The following is an 18,607-nucleotide window of genomic DNA, read 5'->3' as shown; positions in this document are numbered from 1 at the left end:
AAGTAATAATCCACAATATGTGGCAAGTGACAATCCGCATTTGGTGGCAGGTGACGTGGCAAGTGACACCCTCAGGGCTCCCACTGATTCTGCATTATGGTGAGTTGAACCATTTAAATTTTATATTACAATGTAATAGAAATGATGCGCTTCAATCATCCTGACACCATAACAACCATGGTGCCGTAATGATTGAAGCGCAAATACCAGCCATTTCTCATATAAATTGCCTCCAAAAAAAAAACAAAAAAAAAAAAACATTTTATAGCAGTGCCCCTCCCAAGACTAGACGCTGGATCCGCCCCTGCACGACCTCTGCAAAAATGCACTAGTCCAAGTAGAAGCCATAGGATTTAAACAGTAGAGTCCTTCATAGCATCTGTGAGACACAGTGCGTCAAATACACCAGCCCCTTTCCGGGCCTGCTGATCAGGCAGAACCTTCAGGTATCTCACACCTGTTTCTTAACCCCTTGGAGGCCACATTCCAATGCATTGGCTTGACTCAAAATGTACTCCACCACAATAGTGGAGCAGACGCTAAGGAGTTAATGGACTGAGCTACTCCAATTGCAGCCAGAACTGCAAAAGACATGGTCTTTAAAAGGAAAATCCAACCTTAACTTGCTGGATCCTTTAACATCAGTGCATTATCCACTGGACATTCGAGACTCTGCTCACTGAGGTGATTGCAGCATTAATAGCTGGAACCCCCCCATTTCTTTCATAGAAATGTTCCCATTCAGAATACATAGCTATGCATGAATAGGAAAAACATCCCCAGGTGGGGGCGGTTCAAATTAACCCTATTAGAGGCAGATACCTCAAGAGCCTGTGCTGCAGGCAACAAAAGGGTTAAGTAAGGGAGTAGACAAACACCTGACTTGTGCGGCTGCTCCCTCCCTATTAGGATCCTCCGAAGAGGAAAAATAAGTATCTTCCAAAATTTGGGAAGATCTACCTGATCCCCAGCCTCCTGCACTTCAACAAAAGGGCCCAGAGGACTAGATGGGAATCTGCTATGTTTAGTCCTACTATGGAGAGACATTATAGCAATAATCTTTTAAAAATGGTAAAAGAAAAAACCTGTTTGTATGAACTCACAGCTCGGTTTATCAGAGATAAAAAAATAAAAAAAAACACACACACACAATCTTCATGGTAGGCTCCGAGACCTTAAAGTGGTTGTATACTCTTTTTTTTTTTACTTTTACCTACAGGAAAGCCTATAATAAGGCTTACTTGTAGGTAAAAAAAAAAATAAAAAAATATCTCCTAAACCTGTACGGTTTAGGAGATATTCCCTTCGGTATGCGCCGCTGACTGCAGCGGCGCATGCGCACAAGGGGATTCTCAGCTGAAAATCCGGCAGTGGCCGACCGGCCGGGATGAAATCTCCCACGCACATGTGCGGGAGTGACGATATCGCAGCTCCGGCCACTCACAGCGCCGGAGCCGCGATACCCAGAAGCAACGCCGAGGGAGCATGTCAGCTCCCTCGGCGTGGATTGGGCCAGATATTGGGGCCTCGTTCTAAGGTAAGTATTTCATAATGAGCTAGTATGCTTTGCAGGTGGTAAAAAAACAAACAAACAACATTAGCGGGTTTACTACGTCTTTAAAAGGAAACCTTCAGGAACCGGGCGACACTCAGATTATCCCACAATCCTGGACCTGCGAGAAGACCCTGCCAGTAAACTTATTGGCCTTACTACCAAAAAGTACTGGATCCCAGGGCTCAGTTCTTAAAGCATCCGCAAGCAAAACCTTGCGTCTTCAGATGACGAGGCCCGGGTACCATTCATTTAGTCTATTACAGAGACATCAGAATGGATCCAGTCAGGATGGCTGTCTCTCATGAAAGGATTAAAGCCCGTGGAGCTCAGTACAACACATCCTTATACGTGCCCAACACTGAGGATTCCCAGTAGTGGGAGGGGTTATATGGGGGGAAGTTCACGCCTTAAGGAGCGTGCCAGTGTCCAGCACCCGATGGTCCGATATAACCCAAATAGTTATTACTATGGCTCTGGGTCCCCTGATGTAAGAAAAAAAAAAAAAAAAAAAAAAAAAAAAAAACACATCCGGGGTTCAACCACTCACATCGAAGCTGGCCGTAAAACCGACTGAGGCAGCGGCATCTGAAAACACTCTGGAAGACCTGCTCATTGGTAGTGGAATGAACCTGTAAATGCCATTCCAGACTCGTATGATTAGATTGGCTTGGGCATCTCCTAGTGACCTGACAAGTGAGTCAGAGACCTGATGCAGGGAGAAGGAGGGCCAGTAACCTGGAACAAAACTCTACCCTTAGCGGAATGCTTCTCATGGCATGAGGCAAAAATCATAATGTTCACGCCATTGCACCATGCCGTTGTCAGAGGGCAGGACTGATAGGAAATAGCTTGAACGCATTGGATATCAGCATGGATAGCCAAGAACCCCTGCCTAAGAGTAGAATGTGCTGGACAACCAGACCCATGGACGATTACTACAATGAACATTCTTCTAAGGGAATGAGTAATTAAGGCTAGGAATGTACAATGAATGAGGCGCAGATAAATCGCAAAACAAACGATATTGGTTGGAAAAACTGACCACCCCGATGGGCCCGATCCTCCACATGCAGAAAGGTGGTGAAAGACCCAGACTAACCACGAATCCCTTGGAAACCTCTGCCCTTCAGTAAAATTGACAATGGAAGACTACTGAAGCCAGTCACTACATTCAAAAGACTGACGGGAGAGTTTTGAGGCCTGTGTGAAAGCCTACTGAAAATCCAAGTTCGGCTGATGACTGACAGTTGGCACACACAGGGGATTTCTGGTTGGCGAAATGCCTGCAGAAAAGTTGCATATCAAAATAGCTCCAAGATGTCACCACCTGGACTTATTCCCAAGTGGCCGCCATCTTTGCAAAACCTGTGATAACTGTGGAAAATAAACCCTCCCGTGCATGTGCACCAAGTCCACCATTTTGGTAAGTGTGGAGTAAGTATGGATCTGACTCTACTCTCCTACCAGGACTGAAAACAGATGATATCTCTGAAAATGCTGAATGCTAGAACGAAATTCCGCCACGCCAAGTTTGCGGCTAAGCCTGGGATGCTTAGTTTCAAGCACCACCGAGACCTCCCCGCAAGCAAAAACTTTGATCGTCAGAATGTCCCGACATGCTGTAGGAAGAGACCAGATTGACATCTTAGCTTAACAGAATGTCCTACCTGATATTGGCAGAGATTAAATGGGCCGGGGACCCTGAAGTTAACACCACTACATATGAAGTAGCTGCCATAGGTAAAGAAATTCAATATTACCTTCAGATGCACCAAGAGCCGGAGCTGTCACCTCAGCTCAAGCCAAGAGGGCTTCGATCACCTCCATCTCTAGCAATTAAAGCGGGAGTCCACCGGGACTCCGCGTTTTTTTTTTTTTTTTTTTTTTAAAGCCAGCAGCTACAAATACTGCAGCTGCTGACTTTTAAAATAGTGACACTTACCCGTCCAGCGCGCCCGCGATGTCGGCACCCGAAGCCGATCGCTAGGTCGTCTGTCGGGTCCTGCCGCCGCCATCTTGGGTATGGGAATCAGGAAATGGAGCCTTTCGGCTTCATTTCCCGGTTCCCTACTGCGCATGCGCGAATTGCGCTGCGCAATAAGGACGCTCCCCGCTGCCTCTGGGAGTTGTGTGTTTCCCAGCAGGCAGCGGGGCACTTGCGGGAAGGGGCGGGCACTTGCGGAAAGGGGCGTAAGTTACGCCCCTTTCCGCAGAGAGCTGTCCCGGAAGTGGGTGCAGTTACCTGGATTATCCAGGTAACTGCACCCCCCTCCCCCCTGAAAGGTGCCGATTGTGGCACCGGAGGGGGGGAGGGTTCCGATGAGCGGAAGGTCCACTTTAGGGTGGACCTCCGCTTTAAGAGCGTAATAAATACCACATGAATCTGAGTTAAAGAATTATGCACAGAAACGTGTTCTTCACTGGTGGATGGAAGAGATTAGGGTGGAGTTGGGAATGAATCTGAGGAGTACTGCATCCTGTGTAGTCCAACTCCTTAGTGACATAGTGCTACCACGCTCTAACACCCCCAACTACACCCCCCCACCCCCAACGCAGAGTTGGAGAGATGAATGTGAACTTGCCGCTCTCCAAAACGTGCACCATGCCCTGATCTGAGGAAACACTCTAGAGAAAACAGACAATCGGAACATGAAAAACAACAACACCACCCCTTCGTACCCAAGTTAATGGATGTAGGTGCAGAGATGACAAGACCAAAAGTGCGTGAATATGAACCTAATGACAAAACTACCCTCGTGTATGCAGTAAGTGAGCCTAGGTAACCTGCAGCGCAAAGACAGGCAATTAAAAACGAACACTCATGGCTAAAAAATACCCAAAGACCATGGTGGGTAGTAGTAAAGGTGTAATGGTGAACGTGCATCATATGACATATGGTATACAGGCGAGAAGATTGTGGGACGACAATCAATTAAAAACAAACCTCAGCCTGCATGGATCAGTAGATGCAACAGATTCTAGATATGAGCACTAGCTAAGACAACATGCACACACATGCCCCTTGTTGGCCCAGCATATAATGCTGTGGAACCAATACTGGAAACAATATTACAAGCAAAAGCCATTAAAAATATCAGCGCGAAAAGGTACAATGATACGTATAAATGCAAGAAGACGATGCTGGTGTATGTGCTGATCTAATGATACCCAACATAACAATGCATATAAAGAACAAAATTAGCTGTGCTACCTACCCCCACTGAGGCTATTACTATTTGTGCAAAGAAATGAGATAATTCCAATAGATTAAGTGAAATCAGCTAGAACAATTCATATACAATCAAAATTACCGTATATACTCGAGTATAGGCCGACCCGAATATAAGCCGAGGCCCCCAATTTACCCCCAAAAAACTGGAAAAAATTATTGACTCGTGTATAAGCCGAGGGTGAGACATGCCTGTCCATCCCTGTGTGTCCGTCCATCCATCCCTGTGTGTGTGTCCATGCATCCGTGTGTGTGTGTGTGTGTGTCCATGCATCCGTGTGTGTGTGTGTGTGTGTGTGTCCATGCATCCGTGTGTGTGTGTGTGTGTGTGTGTGTGTCCGTGCAGCCTACCTGTGTCCAGCCTGCCTGTGTCCGTCCAGCCTGCATCCCGTCCCGGCCCGGCCCGGCCCGTCCCGGCCCGGCCCGTCCCATCCCGAGCCGAGCCTCCGTCCTTCAGCTCTTCGTCGGCGGCCATTCTAGGATTCAAAAGCCGCGCCTCCGTCGGTGATAGGCGGAACACTCAATTTCCCACTGACTGCTGTTCCGCCTATCGGATGTCCGTGATAGGCGGAACACTCAATTTCCCAGCAGCCTGTGTTCCGCCTATCACGGGCATCGTCTCATCCTCGTCCGTAGTACGAGGATGAGACGATGCCCGTGATAGGCGGAACACAGGCTGCTGGGAAATTCAGTGTTCCGCCTATCACAGGCGAAGGCGGAGCCGGAGGCGCGGCTTTTGAATCCTAGAATGGCCGCTGTCTGTCTGCTCGACACGCTGATCGGGCAGACAGACAGCGATGACTCGAGTATAAGCCGAGGGGGGCACTTTCAGCCTCAAAAAAGAGGCTGAAAATCTCGGCTTATACTCGAGTATATACGGTAAGTGATAAATACTCAAAAATTAAAATATGATTACATTAATATAGTGATTAATAACAGTTGATTATATTCAAAAAGTGAATTATAAATGAATAAATTATTGACTATGAGTAAAATTAATTATAGTCAATAATTATAAATACAGTGATTATAATTAAGATAAAAACCCAGTGACAAATAAAAAAACTTATATCCATTAAAAAAAAAAAAAAAAAAAAAAAAAAAAAAAAAAAAAAAGGTGAACCAGTGAACCACAACCAATGAGAAAAAGTCCAAACAAAAAGTATTTATAATGGAAGAGATATCTCTTTAAGAGGGTGCCAGTCAGCCGTGCGATCCACCGTCACCAAGCCAGAAACCCATGAGTCAACAGTGGGAATGCACGCTTACCAGAAAGCGTTATGTAAACGCTCATTGAATTTGTCACCCGAATTGCACCAATCCTGACTCCTATTGCGGAAACACTTTCGAATGGACCATGGAGATTTCCACAAAAGCAGGCAATGGTTTAGATGGTAACTCGGAAAACACAAAGAAAGCCTGACGCAATTACGTTGACCTTCTGAACGGGCGATCGCATGCCGGCCGGCATTTCATGCTTCATGCTTTTACGGATATGTTTGTGAGTATATTTTGTTGTTTACGCTATGGGAGGAAAACACAAAGAAAGCCTCCCATAGCGTAAACCAGGCAGGATATTTTTATTTAAATAAACAAAATATACTCACAAACATATCAGTAAAAAAGCATGAAATGCCGGCCGGCATGCGAGCGCCCGTTCAGAAGGTCAACGTAATTGCGTCAGGCTTTGCGTTTTCCGAGTTACCTTCTAAACTATTGCCTGCTTGGAAATCTCCATGGTCCATTCTAAAGCGTTTCCGCAATAGGAGTCAGGATTGGTGCAGATCGGGTGACAAATTCAATGAGCGTTTACATACCGCTTTCTGGTAAGCATGCATTCCCACTGTTGACTCACGGGTTTCTGGCTTGGTGAAGGTGGATCGCACGGCTGACTGGCACCCTCTTAAAGAGATATCTCCTCCATTATAAAGACTTTTTGTTTGGACCTTTTCTCATAGGTTGTAGTTCACTGGTTCACCTTTTTATGGATATAATTTTTCCATTAATTTGTCACTGGGTTTTTATCTTATTTAATTATAATTAATAATCACTGTATTTATTTATTGAATATAATTAAATTAAATTTACTTAGTCAATTAATGAATTTATTCATTTATGATTTATTCACTTTTTGAATATAATCAACTGTTATTAATCACTATATTAATGTAATCATATTTCATTTTTGAGTATTTATCACTTTTGATTGTATATGAATTGTTCTTGCTGATTTCACTTAATCTATTGGAATTATCGGATTTGTTTTCATTCCTTTGCACAAATAGCAATAGCCTCAGTGGGGGTAGGTAGCGCAGCTAATTTTGTTCTTTATATGCATTGTATTTTGGATGTGTATCACATCCTGGTAGCTGCAGCTGTAACTGGGTTTTTGTTTTTTAATCTTTTAGATTAGGAGCGCAGTAATTTTTTTCTCTTACCCAAAATAAACCCAGAAATTAATGCGCCTGCCCGTACGCCCACCAACAATAGCAACCAAAGGATGCTGATGACACCTCCCCCCCCCCCCCACCCGAGATTAGGGGTAATAGAATAATGGGCCCCACACCTCCACAACCATAGCCAACACCTGCAATCCCCCCTCCCAAAAACCACTGCGGCCCTTACAACCCTTAAGACTGCAGAATAACGATAACAGATCCAAGCCCGCTATGACAGAGAGCTACAACAGGATTGCATTAAATGGCCGTGACAGCAGGATCAACTCATAGCATGCGTCACCCCTCTCCCTGACCTCCAGCAACAGACCGGCTGGCTTCTCTGTCCCCCTCCCCAAGGCAAGATAGGAAAATAAATAATCCAAAATTTGACTTGCGTTTAACCACTAGGCGTCCGCACTATAGCCGAAAAACGGCTGCAGCGCGGACGCCAATTGCCGGGAGGCCATCCGTGGACGTCCTCCTGTTTACATCGCGTTGCGCGCTCCCGCTAACGCGCATTTGGGAAGTTCTGTGCTGGCAGTGTCCCTTGGACACAGCCAGTCACAGATCGCTGTAAATGGCCAATCACAGCGCGATCATATGTAAACAGAGATCATCTCTCATTGCTGGCTCTCCCTCCTCACACAGAGACAACATGTGAGGAGGGAAAGATGAATGGCTTTGGTAAAAAAAAAAAAAAAAAAAAAAAATGAAAATAAAGTAAATGTAAGTGCCATCTGTCCCCACTTCCACCTGTCCCCAGTGCCACCTGTCAGTGCCATCTGTCCCCAGTGCCACATCTGTCATCAGTACAATATCAGTGTCACGTGTCAGTGCCACGTATTAGTGCCATCTGACATCAGTGCCACGTGTCATCAGTAATACTCAGGAGGAGTAGCAGAACTTATTTGGGGGCGTCATTTGTGGTATACACGTCATGTGAGAGAAATAACCTATTGCAATGACAATTTTGTGAAAAAAAAAATCTTAATTTTGCAAAGAATTGTGGGAAAAAATGACAACATCAAAAAGCTCACCATGCCTCTTACTAAATACCTTGGAATGTCGACTTTGTAAAAAGGGGTCATTTGGGGGTATTTGTACTTTGCTGGCTTGTTCGGGTCTCAAGAAATGAGATAGGCCACCAGCACATCTGATGCGATCAATTTTGTATGATTTGCACCACAGCTTGTAGATTCTCTAACTTTCACAAAGACCAAATATAAAGATATGTAGCAGTATAAATTGTGGGCAAAATTTATGAAGAAAAATGAATAATTTGCAAAATTTTATCACAGAAACAAAGAAAAATGCATTGGTTTTTTTTCCAGAATTTGATCTTTTTTCATTTATAGCGCAAAAAAAAAAAAAAAACCCCAGGAGGTGATCAAATACCACCAAAAGAAAGCTCTATTTGTGGGGGAAAAGGACAAAAAAATTCATTTGGGTACAGTGTTACATGACTGAGTAATTGTCAAAGTGTGAGAGCACCGAAATCTGAAAATTGGTCTGGTCATGAGGGGGGTTTAAGTGCCCAGTTGTCAAGTGGTTAAAGAAAGTCCTACCAACTGACAAAATAAAGAAACTCTCACTAGAAACGATGACACCACTACCATGGAACAAGCTATCCATATAAGCCACAGCCCAACTTCCCCTGCTGTGCACATACCGGAATTTTTCCATGGAAGTGCTAAGTTATAGTATACGGCCTTGCCCCAGGAATGAAGAGCAGGCAGATCCCCGTGTGAGCGAGCAGACACCCCCCCCCCCCCCCACATGTTGGCTAACCAGAAAACAAGCAGACGAGGGATCCCACAGGGGATGCGGGATATATACCCCTTCTAACTTATTTAAGAAAACTTGGGATCACATATACAGTATCCCACAAAAGTGAGTACACCCTTCACATTTTTGTAAATATTTTATTATATCTTTTCATGCAACAACACTGAAGGAATTACGCTTTGCTACAATGTAGATCCGTGAGAGTACAGCTTGTATAACAGTGTAAATTTCCTGTCCACTCCTCTATGACAACATCACGGAGCTGGTGGATTTTAGAGACCTTACACCACTCCACCTTCCATTTGAGGATGCCCCGAAGATGCTCAATAGGGTTTAGGTATGGAGAAATGCTTGGCCAGTCCATCACCTTTACCCTAAGCTTCTTTAGCAAGGCAGTGGTCATCTTGGGAGGTGTGTTTGGGGTCATTATGTTGGAATATTGCCCTGCTGCCCAATCTCTGAAGGGAGGGGATCATGCTGTGCTTCAGTATGTCACATTGCATGTAGGCATTCATGGTTCCCTCAATGAACTGTAGCTCCCCAGTGCCAGCAGCCCCAGACCATGACACTCCCACCACCATGCTTGATTGTAGGCAAGACACTCTTGTCTTTGTACTCCTCATCTGGTTGCCACCACACGCGCTTGACACCATATGAACCAAATAAGCATATCTTGGTCTCATCAGACCACAGAACATGGTTCCAGTAATCCATGCCCTTAGTCTGCTTGTCTTCAGCAAACTGTTTGCTTCCTTCTGGGACCTCAGCCACTCAAACCAATTTGATGGAGCGTGCGGCGTATGGTCTGAGCACTGACAGGCTGACCCCTCTACCCCTTCAACCTTTGCAGCAATGCTGGCAGCACTCATATGTCTCCCAAAGACAACCTCTGGATACGACGCTGAGCACTGGCACTCAACTTATTTGGTCGACCATGGCGAGGCCTGTTCTGAGTGGAGCCTGTCCTGTTAAACCGCTGTATGGTCTTGGCCACCGTGCTGCAGCTCAGTTTTATGATCTTGGCAATCTTCTTATAGCCTAGGCCATCTTATGTAGAGCAACAATTCTTTTTTTCACATCCTCAGAGAGTTCTTTGACATGAGGTGTCATGTTAAACTTCCAGTGACCAGTATGAGAGCAATAACACCAAATTTAACACGCCTGCTCCCCATTCACACCTGGGACCTTGTAACACTAACGAGTCACATGACACTGGGGAGGGAAAATGGCTAATTGGGCCCAATTTGGACATTTTCACTCAAGGGTGTACTCACTTTTGTTGCTAGCGGTTTAGACATTAATGGCCGTGCGTTGCTTTATTTTGAGGGGATAGCAAATTTACACTGTTATACAAGCTGTACGCTCACTACATTACATTGTAGCGAAGTGTAATTTCTTCAGTGTTGTCACATGAAAAGATATAATGAAATATTTACAAAAATGTGGAGGGGTGTACTCACTTTTGTGAGATACTGTATATCAGGAAAAGCCTGACATTCTCATCTGATATTTGTGCTACATTGGTCACTCTATTTTCTCTCCTTTACCCATGTTCTCCTTTTTCATCTCTTTAGTTAACTGTACATACGCTACATGTTATGCCCCACATAATACACTGTTTAGGCTCCTGGGATGGATATAACTGTAGGGCCGCACTCCCCTTTAAAGGGGTTTCCTTGCTGACCCAAGGTCTATTCATTTTAATACTTATCTACTGTGCTTCTGTGGAGACAAAGCCTTTATTATAATGGAACAAAATTGCAAAGTACCGCTCAGCCCAGGTCCACCCTAACTTCAACTGTGCGGGTCACAAGGGCTTTAGAGGCTTACACGTTTTGTCTATACCATGGTTTCTCAACCAGGGTTCCCTCAGAGGTTGCTGGGGGTTCCTTAAGCAATCTCTGCCTCTCAGGTAAGTTCCCACTGACACCACAGATTTTTTTTTAGCAGGGCGTATTTCCTCCCAACAACCATAAGTTTAAAGAGTAATTCCACTTTTGGTGAGGAAAAAAAAAAAACATTAACCTCTGGGTGATCTATGTACATTGCAGGAATGTTACCATTGTATCTTAGATCAGACTTCTGGAATGAGTGAGCCAATCACACAATAGGGATGCACCGAATGGGTTTTTTTGGTGCTGAAACCGATACCGTAAATAAGTCTTCCTTGATCCCGAAACAGATACCGAAACAGCACCGATACCGAAATTGACTATTTTTAAAAAATATTTTTATACAGGAGATGGCCAGAGACTGCGGGCATGCTACAGGAGATGGCCAGAGACTGCAGGCATGCTACAGGAAATCAATGCAGCCTCACTGTGCCCAGCAGCCTACCAGTGCCCGTCATGTAGTGCCCTGTGTCTCACCAGTGCATATATATATATATATATATATATACACACACATATACACACACACACACAGTCTTTTTTTTCTTTTTTTTTTAATTGGCAGCTGCAGCTCTGTACATTAATCTCCATGCTGGGTACTGCACTCTAGGGGGAGGCAGAGAGCACAGCATACACCGCTAGATGCCTCTCCTTTGCTTTCACTTTCACAGTAAACAGCGTGCCCAGCTCCTGCACAGCCGATTTACACATTGGCTGAGGAGCCATATGCAGCCACCGCTGTGGAGAGGGGGACTTTACAACGAGACCCCACAGGCTGACTGCAGCATAGGTAAGGAGGGAGGGGAGCGTGAAGACAGAATGACCCCCCCCCCCTGATGGGCGGCACCGGGGCCAAGCCCAGCAGGCCCCTCCCCATTTTCGACACCAGTATCAGCGAACATTCTCTTTTGGCTTTTTGCCGTAAGGGCCATTTTCAGCGGGCAAAATTTCGGTGCATCCCTATCACACAAGCAGAAAACAACATACTTGGGGAGATGTTTTGTATACAGAATCTTTCCAGGTAGCCATATTACATTGCATTTTACAGAAAATGACATATTGAAAAGGAAAGGTAATTTTTAATAACATTCAGTTACAATATGACTTGTGTCACAATAGTTTTTTTTTTCCATTTATTTGCTATTTTTTTCCCCAATTAAAGTGGAGTTAACCTTTAAGGAATATTCCTCCCATTGACTATCACACTAATACAGGGCTCGACAAAACCCGGGCGCCCGGTCGCATTTGCGACTAGAATTCCAGACCTGGCGCCTGGGGCAGCACAGCTGGGGGTATGCTGTCTCCGTGGCCCCCCCCGGCGCGATCGCGTCGGGCCGCGCCGCCGCCGGCCGGTAATTTAGCCCCCGGCTTTGAGGCCTTCTACGATCCTATGGTTCCTTCTGTAATCTGGCGCCCTCTTGTGGTGGCCGTTGGAATTACAACCAGCAATGCTAATGGATGTAATGCTAATTTTCCCTGTCTGCCAGCCTATCTTTCTTCCCTTTACTCAGAACCCCTAAAAATTATATATATATTTTATTCTAACACCCTAGAGAATAAAATGGTGGTCGTTGCAATACTGTTTGTCACACCGTATTTGCACAGCGGACTTACAAGCGCACTTTTTTGGGGAAAATGTATTTAATAAAAAAAAAAAAAATAAGACAGTAAAGTTAGCCCAATTTTTTTTAATATTGTGAAAGATAATGTTGCGTCGAGTAAATCGATACCAAACATGTCATGCTTCAAAATTGCGCCCGCTCATCGAATGGCGACAAACTTTTACCCTTTAAAATCTCCATAGGCGACATTTAAAAAATTCTACAGGTTGCACTTTTTAAGTTACAGAGGAGGTCTGGGGCTAGAATTATTGCTCTCACTCTACCGATCGCAGCGATACCTCACATGTGTGGTTTGAACACCGCTTTCATATATGCGTTCGCTTCTGCACGCAAGCTTGGCGGGACAGGGCGCGTTTAAAATATTTTTTTTTTATTTTAACTTTTATTTTTATTTTTTTCACTGTTCTTTAAAAAAAAAAAAAAAAAAATGTGTGTCACTTTTGTTCCTATTACAAGGAATGTAAAAATCCCTTGTAATAGAAAAAAGCATGACAGGTCCTCTTGTATATGAGATCTGGGGTCAGAGAGACCTCACATCTCATATTTACACTAAAATGCAATTTAAAAAAAAAAATTGTCATTTGAAAAAAAAAAAAAAAATGTCCCTCTAAGAGCTATGGGGGGCAATGACTTGGAGACAGGTGGGGGGCTTGGGGCTATCTTCCCCTCACTTGTCTCCATGTCAGGCCAGGGACAGGTCCGGATCGCCATCACGGACCCGGCTCCTAACTTTTTTAGCTGGCTCCTAGATTCCAAGCAAATTTGTCAACCCCTGCACTAATAGATCATGAGTTATAGATATAGTAATTTTTAGCAGGGGTTCCTTGACACCGGAAAGTTATTCCAAGGGATCCCTTGTTGAAAAGGTTGAGAAAGGCTAGGCACTTCTAAAAAAAAACGAGAGTGGCAAGGTCTGCATTCCTTTAAAAGTGCTTAACCCTTTGGAAACATGCCAGCAAAACTGAGATTTTTGTTGCAGAGGATGCTTAAAATCTGAAATGTATCTTAGCACAGACTTCTGGGAAAATAAATGTGCCACTCAAGCAGGAAATTATATTTCTGGGGGCTTTCATTATAACAAGTGTGTACAGAACACCTCCAGGTTGCCACATTGCATACATTTTTTTTGCAGAAAATGACAGCAGCTGCAGATTAAAGTGGTTGTAAACCCTTACAAACCACTTTGACCTACAGGTAAGCCTAGATTAAGGCTTACCTGTAGGTCCAAGAAATATCTCCTAAACCTATACAGTTTAGGAGATATTTGCCCGAAGACAGGCACCGCTGTCTACGGAGCATGCGCCGTAGACAGCGACGCGCAGGCGCACTGAGCGCGGCATTTCCAACAATGGATCTGCCGCACGTGTCGGCTCCCGTGCGCATGCGCGGGAGTGACGTAATCGCGGCTCCGCCGAATGACAGCGGCGGAGCTGCGAGACGCCACCAGCAAGATGGATGCGGCGGAATACAGGGGACAGCAGCGACTTCGCTGGCTCCTGTGTCAGGTAAGTGACACATAATGGGCTACTATGCGATGCAAAGTAGTCCATTATGCTTTGCCTTTGCAGGGAATGAAAGAGGAAGTAAACTCATCAGGGTTTACTTCCTCTTTAAAAAAAGTACAGTAATTTTTCATAACGTATTGCAATTGTATATGCTTTATTTTTCCAATATTTTATTCCCATGGAAGTGGAGTTACCCTTACAGAAAGAAATGCGAGAACCCTTTTATATTTTCTTCTGTACCAGTTGCGTGCAGTTAAAGCAATGAAGATCAACTATAGCTAAAGAATAAATAAAAGCTATTTTTTTCATGTTTTGGACAGAGTGGAGAGGGATTAGAACACCTGTGCGTTTCTATTGCTTATTCTATTAATCATTAGCGTCAAGAGTAAAAATGAAAGCAAATCCCAAATTTTCAGTTGCCACCAGAATAGAAAACGAGGAGAAATCTTCCAATGGGAACAATAGTTCAGGTTGGCAACCAAGGATTCAATCATTTTGAAGGGCTATCCCCTCACTTCCTGTTATGGTTATTGCGCAGGAAAACTCCCCAGTGACGCACAGGGGACAAATAAATAATAAACGACAGTGCTATAACAAGCCCTCCCCAACCCCCTCCTTACTCCGTCTAAAATTAAAAATAAGTTTTCCTTAGTTGTGCTCTAACGAAAATAATCGAATGAAAAATGTAATAGTACCAGACGTCTTTCCATAGACTTGTGAATGCTTGTTATTCACGCTTAAAACGTATAACAGAAAAAAACATTTCTACCAGCAAAGTTCAATTAGATACAGAGCCTTCATACAGTACATTAAACGAGCCTTACGTATCCTCCAAATGCTGCTCCAAAGCCGCTTCCATGAGCACAAACCTACTGCTTCTTGGCAGACTGATCACGTGAGTAAGTCAGCTGCTACTTATGACACAACTCGCGATAGTTCAGGAAATCTAAAGACGAACTAACCTAATTTAGATGAACGGAGAAACAGGGACACCTAGTGATGGTTACTGCGCATGGTACTGCTTTGTAGTGTGACGTAGGTTTGTAGTACTGTGCATGTGTCTCGTGGACGGTTGCCTGAGAAACGTCGCTTCCAGGTCATACTCGCTAACTGCAATAAGTATGCACTAGCATCTCTCAACGTGTAGATGTATGATGTACGCAAGACTTTGTTAGCAGAAGGATGTGTTGAAACGGGACCGAGTAAAATCCAAGACTATTGAGCGATTCTGAACAAGAGTTGTTAGAGCTCCCTCTGCTGGCAGCAGTGTTAGCTACTAATAAATTAATTGTATTGTGTCTGAAGTGGGCACTGAGCAGGAGCTAGGTCCACAGTTGCCACTGGTGAAGTTTTATGATGGGGGGGGGGGCCCCAGACCCCGCCCTTCCTCTTTGGTCCCTCCCACTTGGTCAAAATGGGAGTGGTTTGAGCGAAATAGTGAGTGTGGCTCTAAGGTGGCGTGGTTAGCGTCTGAGATGAACGAGGGATGGAGGGACAGCAGGCCCAGATCCTATACAACAATAGAAATATGTGTATTCTAGAAAGTTTAACAATCAGCAGATAAAGATACTCCAAACACCTGAGGTTAGCACTTCAATCATCCCGTCACCATGGTTGTTGTGGTGTCAGGATGATTGAAGCGCATTATTTCTATTATTACATTGTAATATAAAATGAAATCATTCAACTCACCATAATGCAGAATCGGTGGGAGCCCTGAGCGTGTCACTAGTTACATCGCCTACAACCAGATGCCATCAGGTGCCCCCAGCAGAGTCCCTCCTTACATGTAGCCTGTGTCACATCAAATGCAGCCTCTGTCCCACAAAATGCAGCCTCTGTCCCCTCTCCAAATGCAGCCTCTGCCCCCCCCTCCCCCAAATGTAGCCTCTGTCCTCCCCCCGATGCAGCCTGCCTGTGTCCCATTAAATGCAGCCTGTGCCCCCCCCATGCAGCCTGTCTGTGTACCATTAAATGCAGCCTGTGTCCCCCCCATGCAGCCTGCCTTTGTCCCACTAAATGCAGCCTGTGCTCCCCCCCAAATGCAGCCTGTGCCCCCCCATGCAGCCTGCCTGTGTCCCATTAAATGCAGCCTGCCTTTGTCCCATTAAATGCAGTCTGTGCCTCCCCCCCCCCCCCCCCAAATGCAGCCTGCCTGTGTCCCATTAAATGCAGCCTGTGTACTTACGTTGCTGTTGTCCTCTCCAGCGGTGTCTCCTTCCGCTGGCAGCGCTGATGGAGCGGCATACTTCCTGGTTCCTCTCCCAGGCGCAATGGGAGAGAGAGACAGGAAGTCAGATCAGGTCAGATGTCAATCAAATCTGAAGCGCCGAAGTAGCTACTCGGCGCTTCAGAAAACGCCCGCAAATGCAGCGCCATGTCTGCAATCTCGTGATTGCATAGACGTGGCGCTTCCCATAAGGGCACTGTGTCTGGCATCCGAACACAGTGCACTTAAGGAACTATATCTTTTTTTTAAAGGGCCAGTAATTTTTTTTGTGGCTGCCTGGAGGGGGGGGGGGGGGTGCCCCCTATGGACGGGCCGCCACTGGTTGGGAGGCATTTTCAAATGTTTAGCAGACTACAATGTACTATTTTGTTACAGTTTACTTAATTTTTATTATCACATTTTTGTGTTTTTTTTCTCACTACATTGCTATTTAAAGCCTAAATTTAGGTAAAAAAAAAAATAATAAAAATTAGCAGCACTTACCATCAGGGACTAGCACATCTGGCACCCAGGGCTGGACATGTTTTTTTTGCATCAACAGTGGGAGGGGCTTAAATAGCCATATGCTTTAATGACTGTGCCACAAGCGAGTATGTAACAGACAACACAGACCTCAGTATGTTAATTTTAATAAAATAAAAATGTTTTATTGCATATCCTTTACTACACACAGCTAACCTCAAAGTGATATTAAAGACTTTTATTTTTCTAAACAATAAACATTTTATGCTTACCTCATATGTGTAATGGTTTTGCACAGAGCAGCTTGGATCCACCTCTTCTCGGGTCCCCCTTTCTGGGTGCCCTCAACAGCAAGCAGCTAGGGGGGCACCCAAGCAGGCCCACTCCCGAGCGGCGGCTCTGTCTGTCCATTCACACACGGAGTCATGGTTCAACTCCGCTCCCTCCATCTTCTGATTTGCTCACTAGCAGTGATTGACAGCAGTGTGAGCCAATGGCTCCTGCTGCTGGCAAAAGGCAATCAGGAGTGTGAGTCCCCAGACAGCCAAGGTTCTCAGGGACATTCCTGGATCAAGAGGGGGCTCGGGTAAATATTAGGTGGGAATGGGGGGCTGCTGCACACAGGTTTTTTTACCTTCATGCATAGAATGCACCGTGTGCCTTTACAACCACTTTAACAAAGAATGTGCTGTACTTAGAATGCTGTGGTCAGGAGTAAGAAATGTAAAACACAGAGAGGGGAACACTGTGCATCCCCACGCGGTACATGCCCATCACACTGGACATGGACGCATTTGCTCCATGTGAATGAGGCCTAATTGTCATAGGGTCCAGATAGCAGGAATGAGGAGATGGGTAATTAAAAGATAAGTATGGAAATTGTATTTATGAATCATACTTACCTAGGTAGATTCTGCATTTGTCCGCCGCCGGCTCTAAGGCCGTGTAATCAAACACCACCAATCACTCAGTTCTCAGTGCTCCCTGAGCAGAGAGATGGTGGATGTCAGTCTCTGGCTCTGCTCTGGCCCCCCTGCCCCCCCCCCCCAGGTGCTCACCAAAACACTGGGCTGTGGAGGGGGCTGGAGTGGCGGCTCAGGCTGTTGGCTTCCAGGCATGTGAGTGGATCCCAACCATGTGGTTGCGATCTTTCCCCAGCCTGGAGCTTAATCCCGCTGTCATCTGAAAATGGGTCACAGGAGTGCAAAACAATCTGCACTGATGTGATCAACAGGAGACGTACAACCAAACAGGCTGTGGCTGTACTTCTTTAATATATCTATCACACAACCTGTCTCTCTGCTCTTGTTTGGCATTACTTGCAACAATTAAAACATTTCCCCATTTATGTTCTGAACTCACCCTCCAGGGCCCAGGCAAGCTCTTCCTCAGCCCAGGCTTTAAATCCAGGCTCTTTCTCCCTGAAGCTGGAAGGTCCTTCAGGCACCCTCTTGCCTAGTCCAGAGGGCCTCCACGATCCCCCTCTTATAGTCCAGGGCATACAGACACCTGCTGCCCTAGTCCAGGGCCTCCACACTCCCCCCTCCTAATCTGGGACCTCCAGGCACCCCCTCACTTAATCCAGTATCTCCCTTGTACCATCCCATCCAGGGGGGGTCTTTGCCACACCAACCGTCATTTCCTAGTCAATGGCCTCTTCTGCACCCACTCCTCTACACTCCTCTCCCAGTCCAAGGCCTCATTTACAGCCCACCCCAAGTTAAGAGCCTCCTCTGTACTCTGCTCTCCGAATCCAGGTCCTTTATCAACCCCATTTTTCAAGTCCAGGGCCTCCTTGCATCCTTCAGTCCAGGGCCTCCTCTGCACCCCCCCCCCCCCCCGTCAAGGGCCTCCTGTGTACTCCCCTCCTAGTCCAGGGTCATCTTTGC

General features: G+C 45.5%; 1 protein-coding gene across 2 annotated transcripts in view; it reads right to left on the bottom strand.

Moving 5' to 3' along the window:
* The window catches only part of LAMTOR5 (late endosomal/lysosomal adaptor, MAPK and MTOR activator 5), a 277,957-nt gene extending 262,946 nt beyond the window's left edge, over window positions 1–15,011 (bottom strand). Inside the window, exon 1 of one of the 2 annotated variants that reach the window (XM_077467357.1) lies at window positions 14,851–15,011. In XM_077467357.1, coding sequence (XP_077323483.1) covers window positions 14,851–14,885 — 35 coding nt within the window. In that variant the 5' untranslated portion in view covers window positions 14,886–15,011. The remainder of the gene's footprint in view (window positions 1–14,850) is intronic. The other variant, XM_077467358.1, reaches the window with a different exon arrangement.
* Window positions 15,012–18,607: the final 3,596 nt, after the last annotated feature.

The sequence above is a fragment of the Lithobates pipiens genome, unplaced genomic scaffold (assembly GCF_037356315.1).
Source record: "Lithobates pipiens isolate NorthernLeopardFrog02 unplaced genomic scaffold, aLitPip1_a1.2 Scaffold_52, whole genome shotgun sequence".
Lineage (NCBI taxonomy): Eukaryota > Metazoa > Chordata > Amphibia > Anura > Ranidae > Lithobates > Lithobates pipiens.
This window is presented reverse-complemented; position numbering and strand designations above follow the sequence as displayed.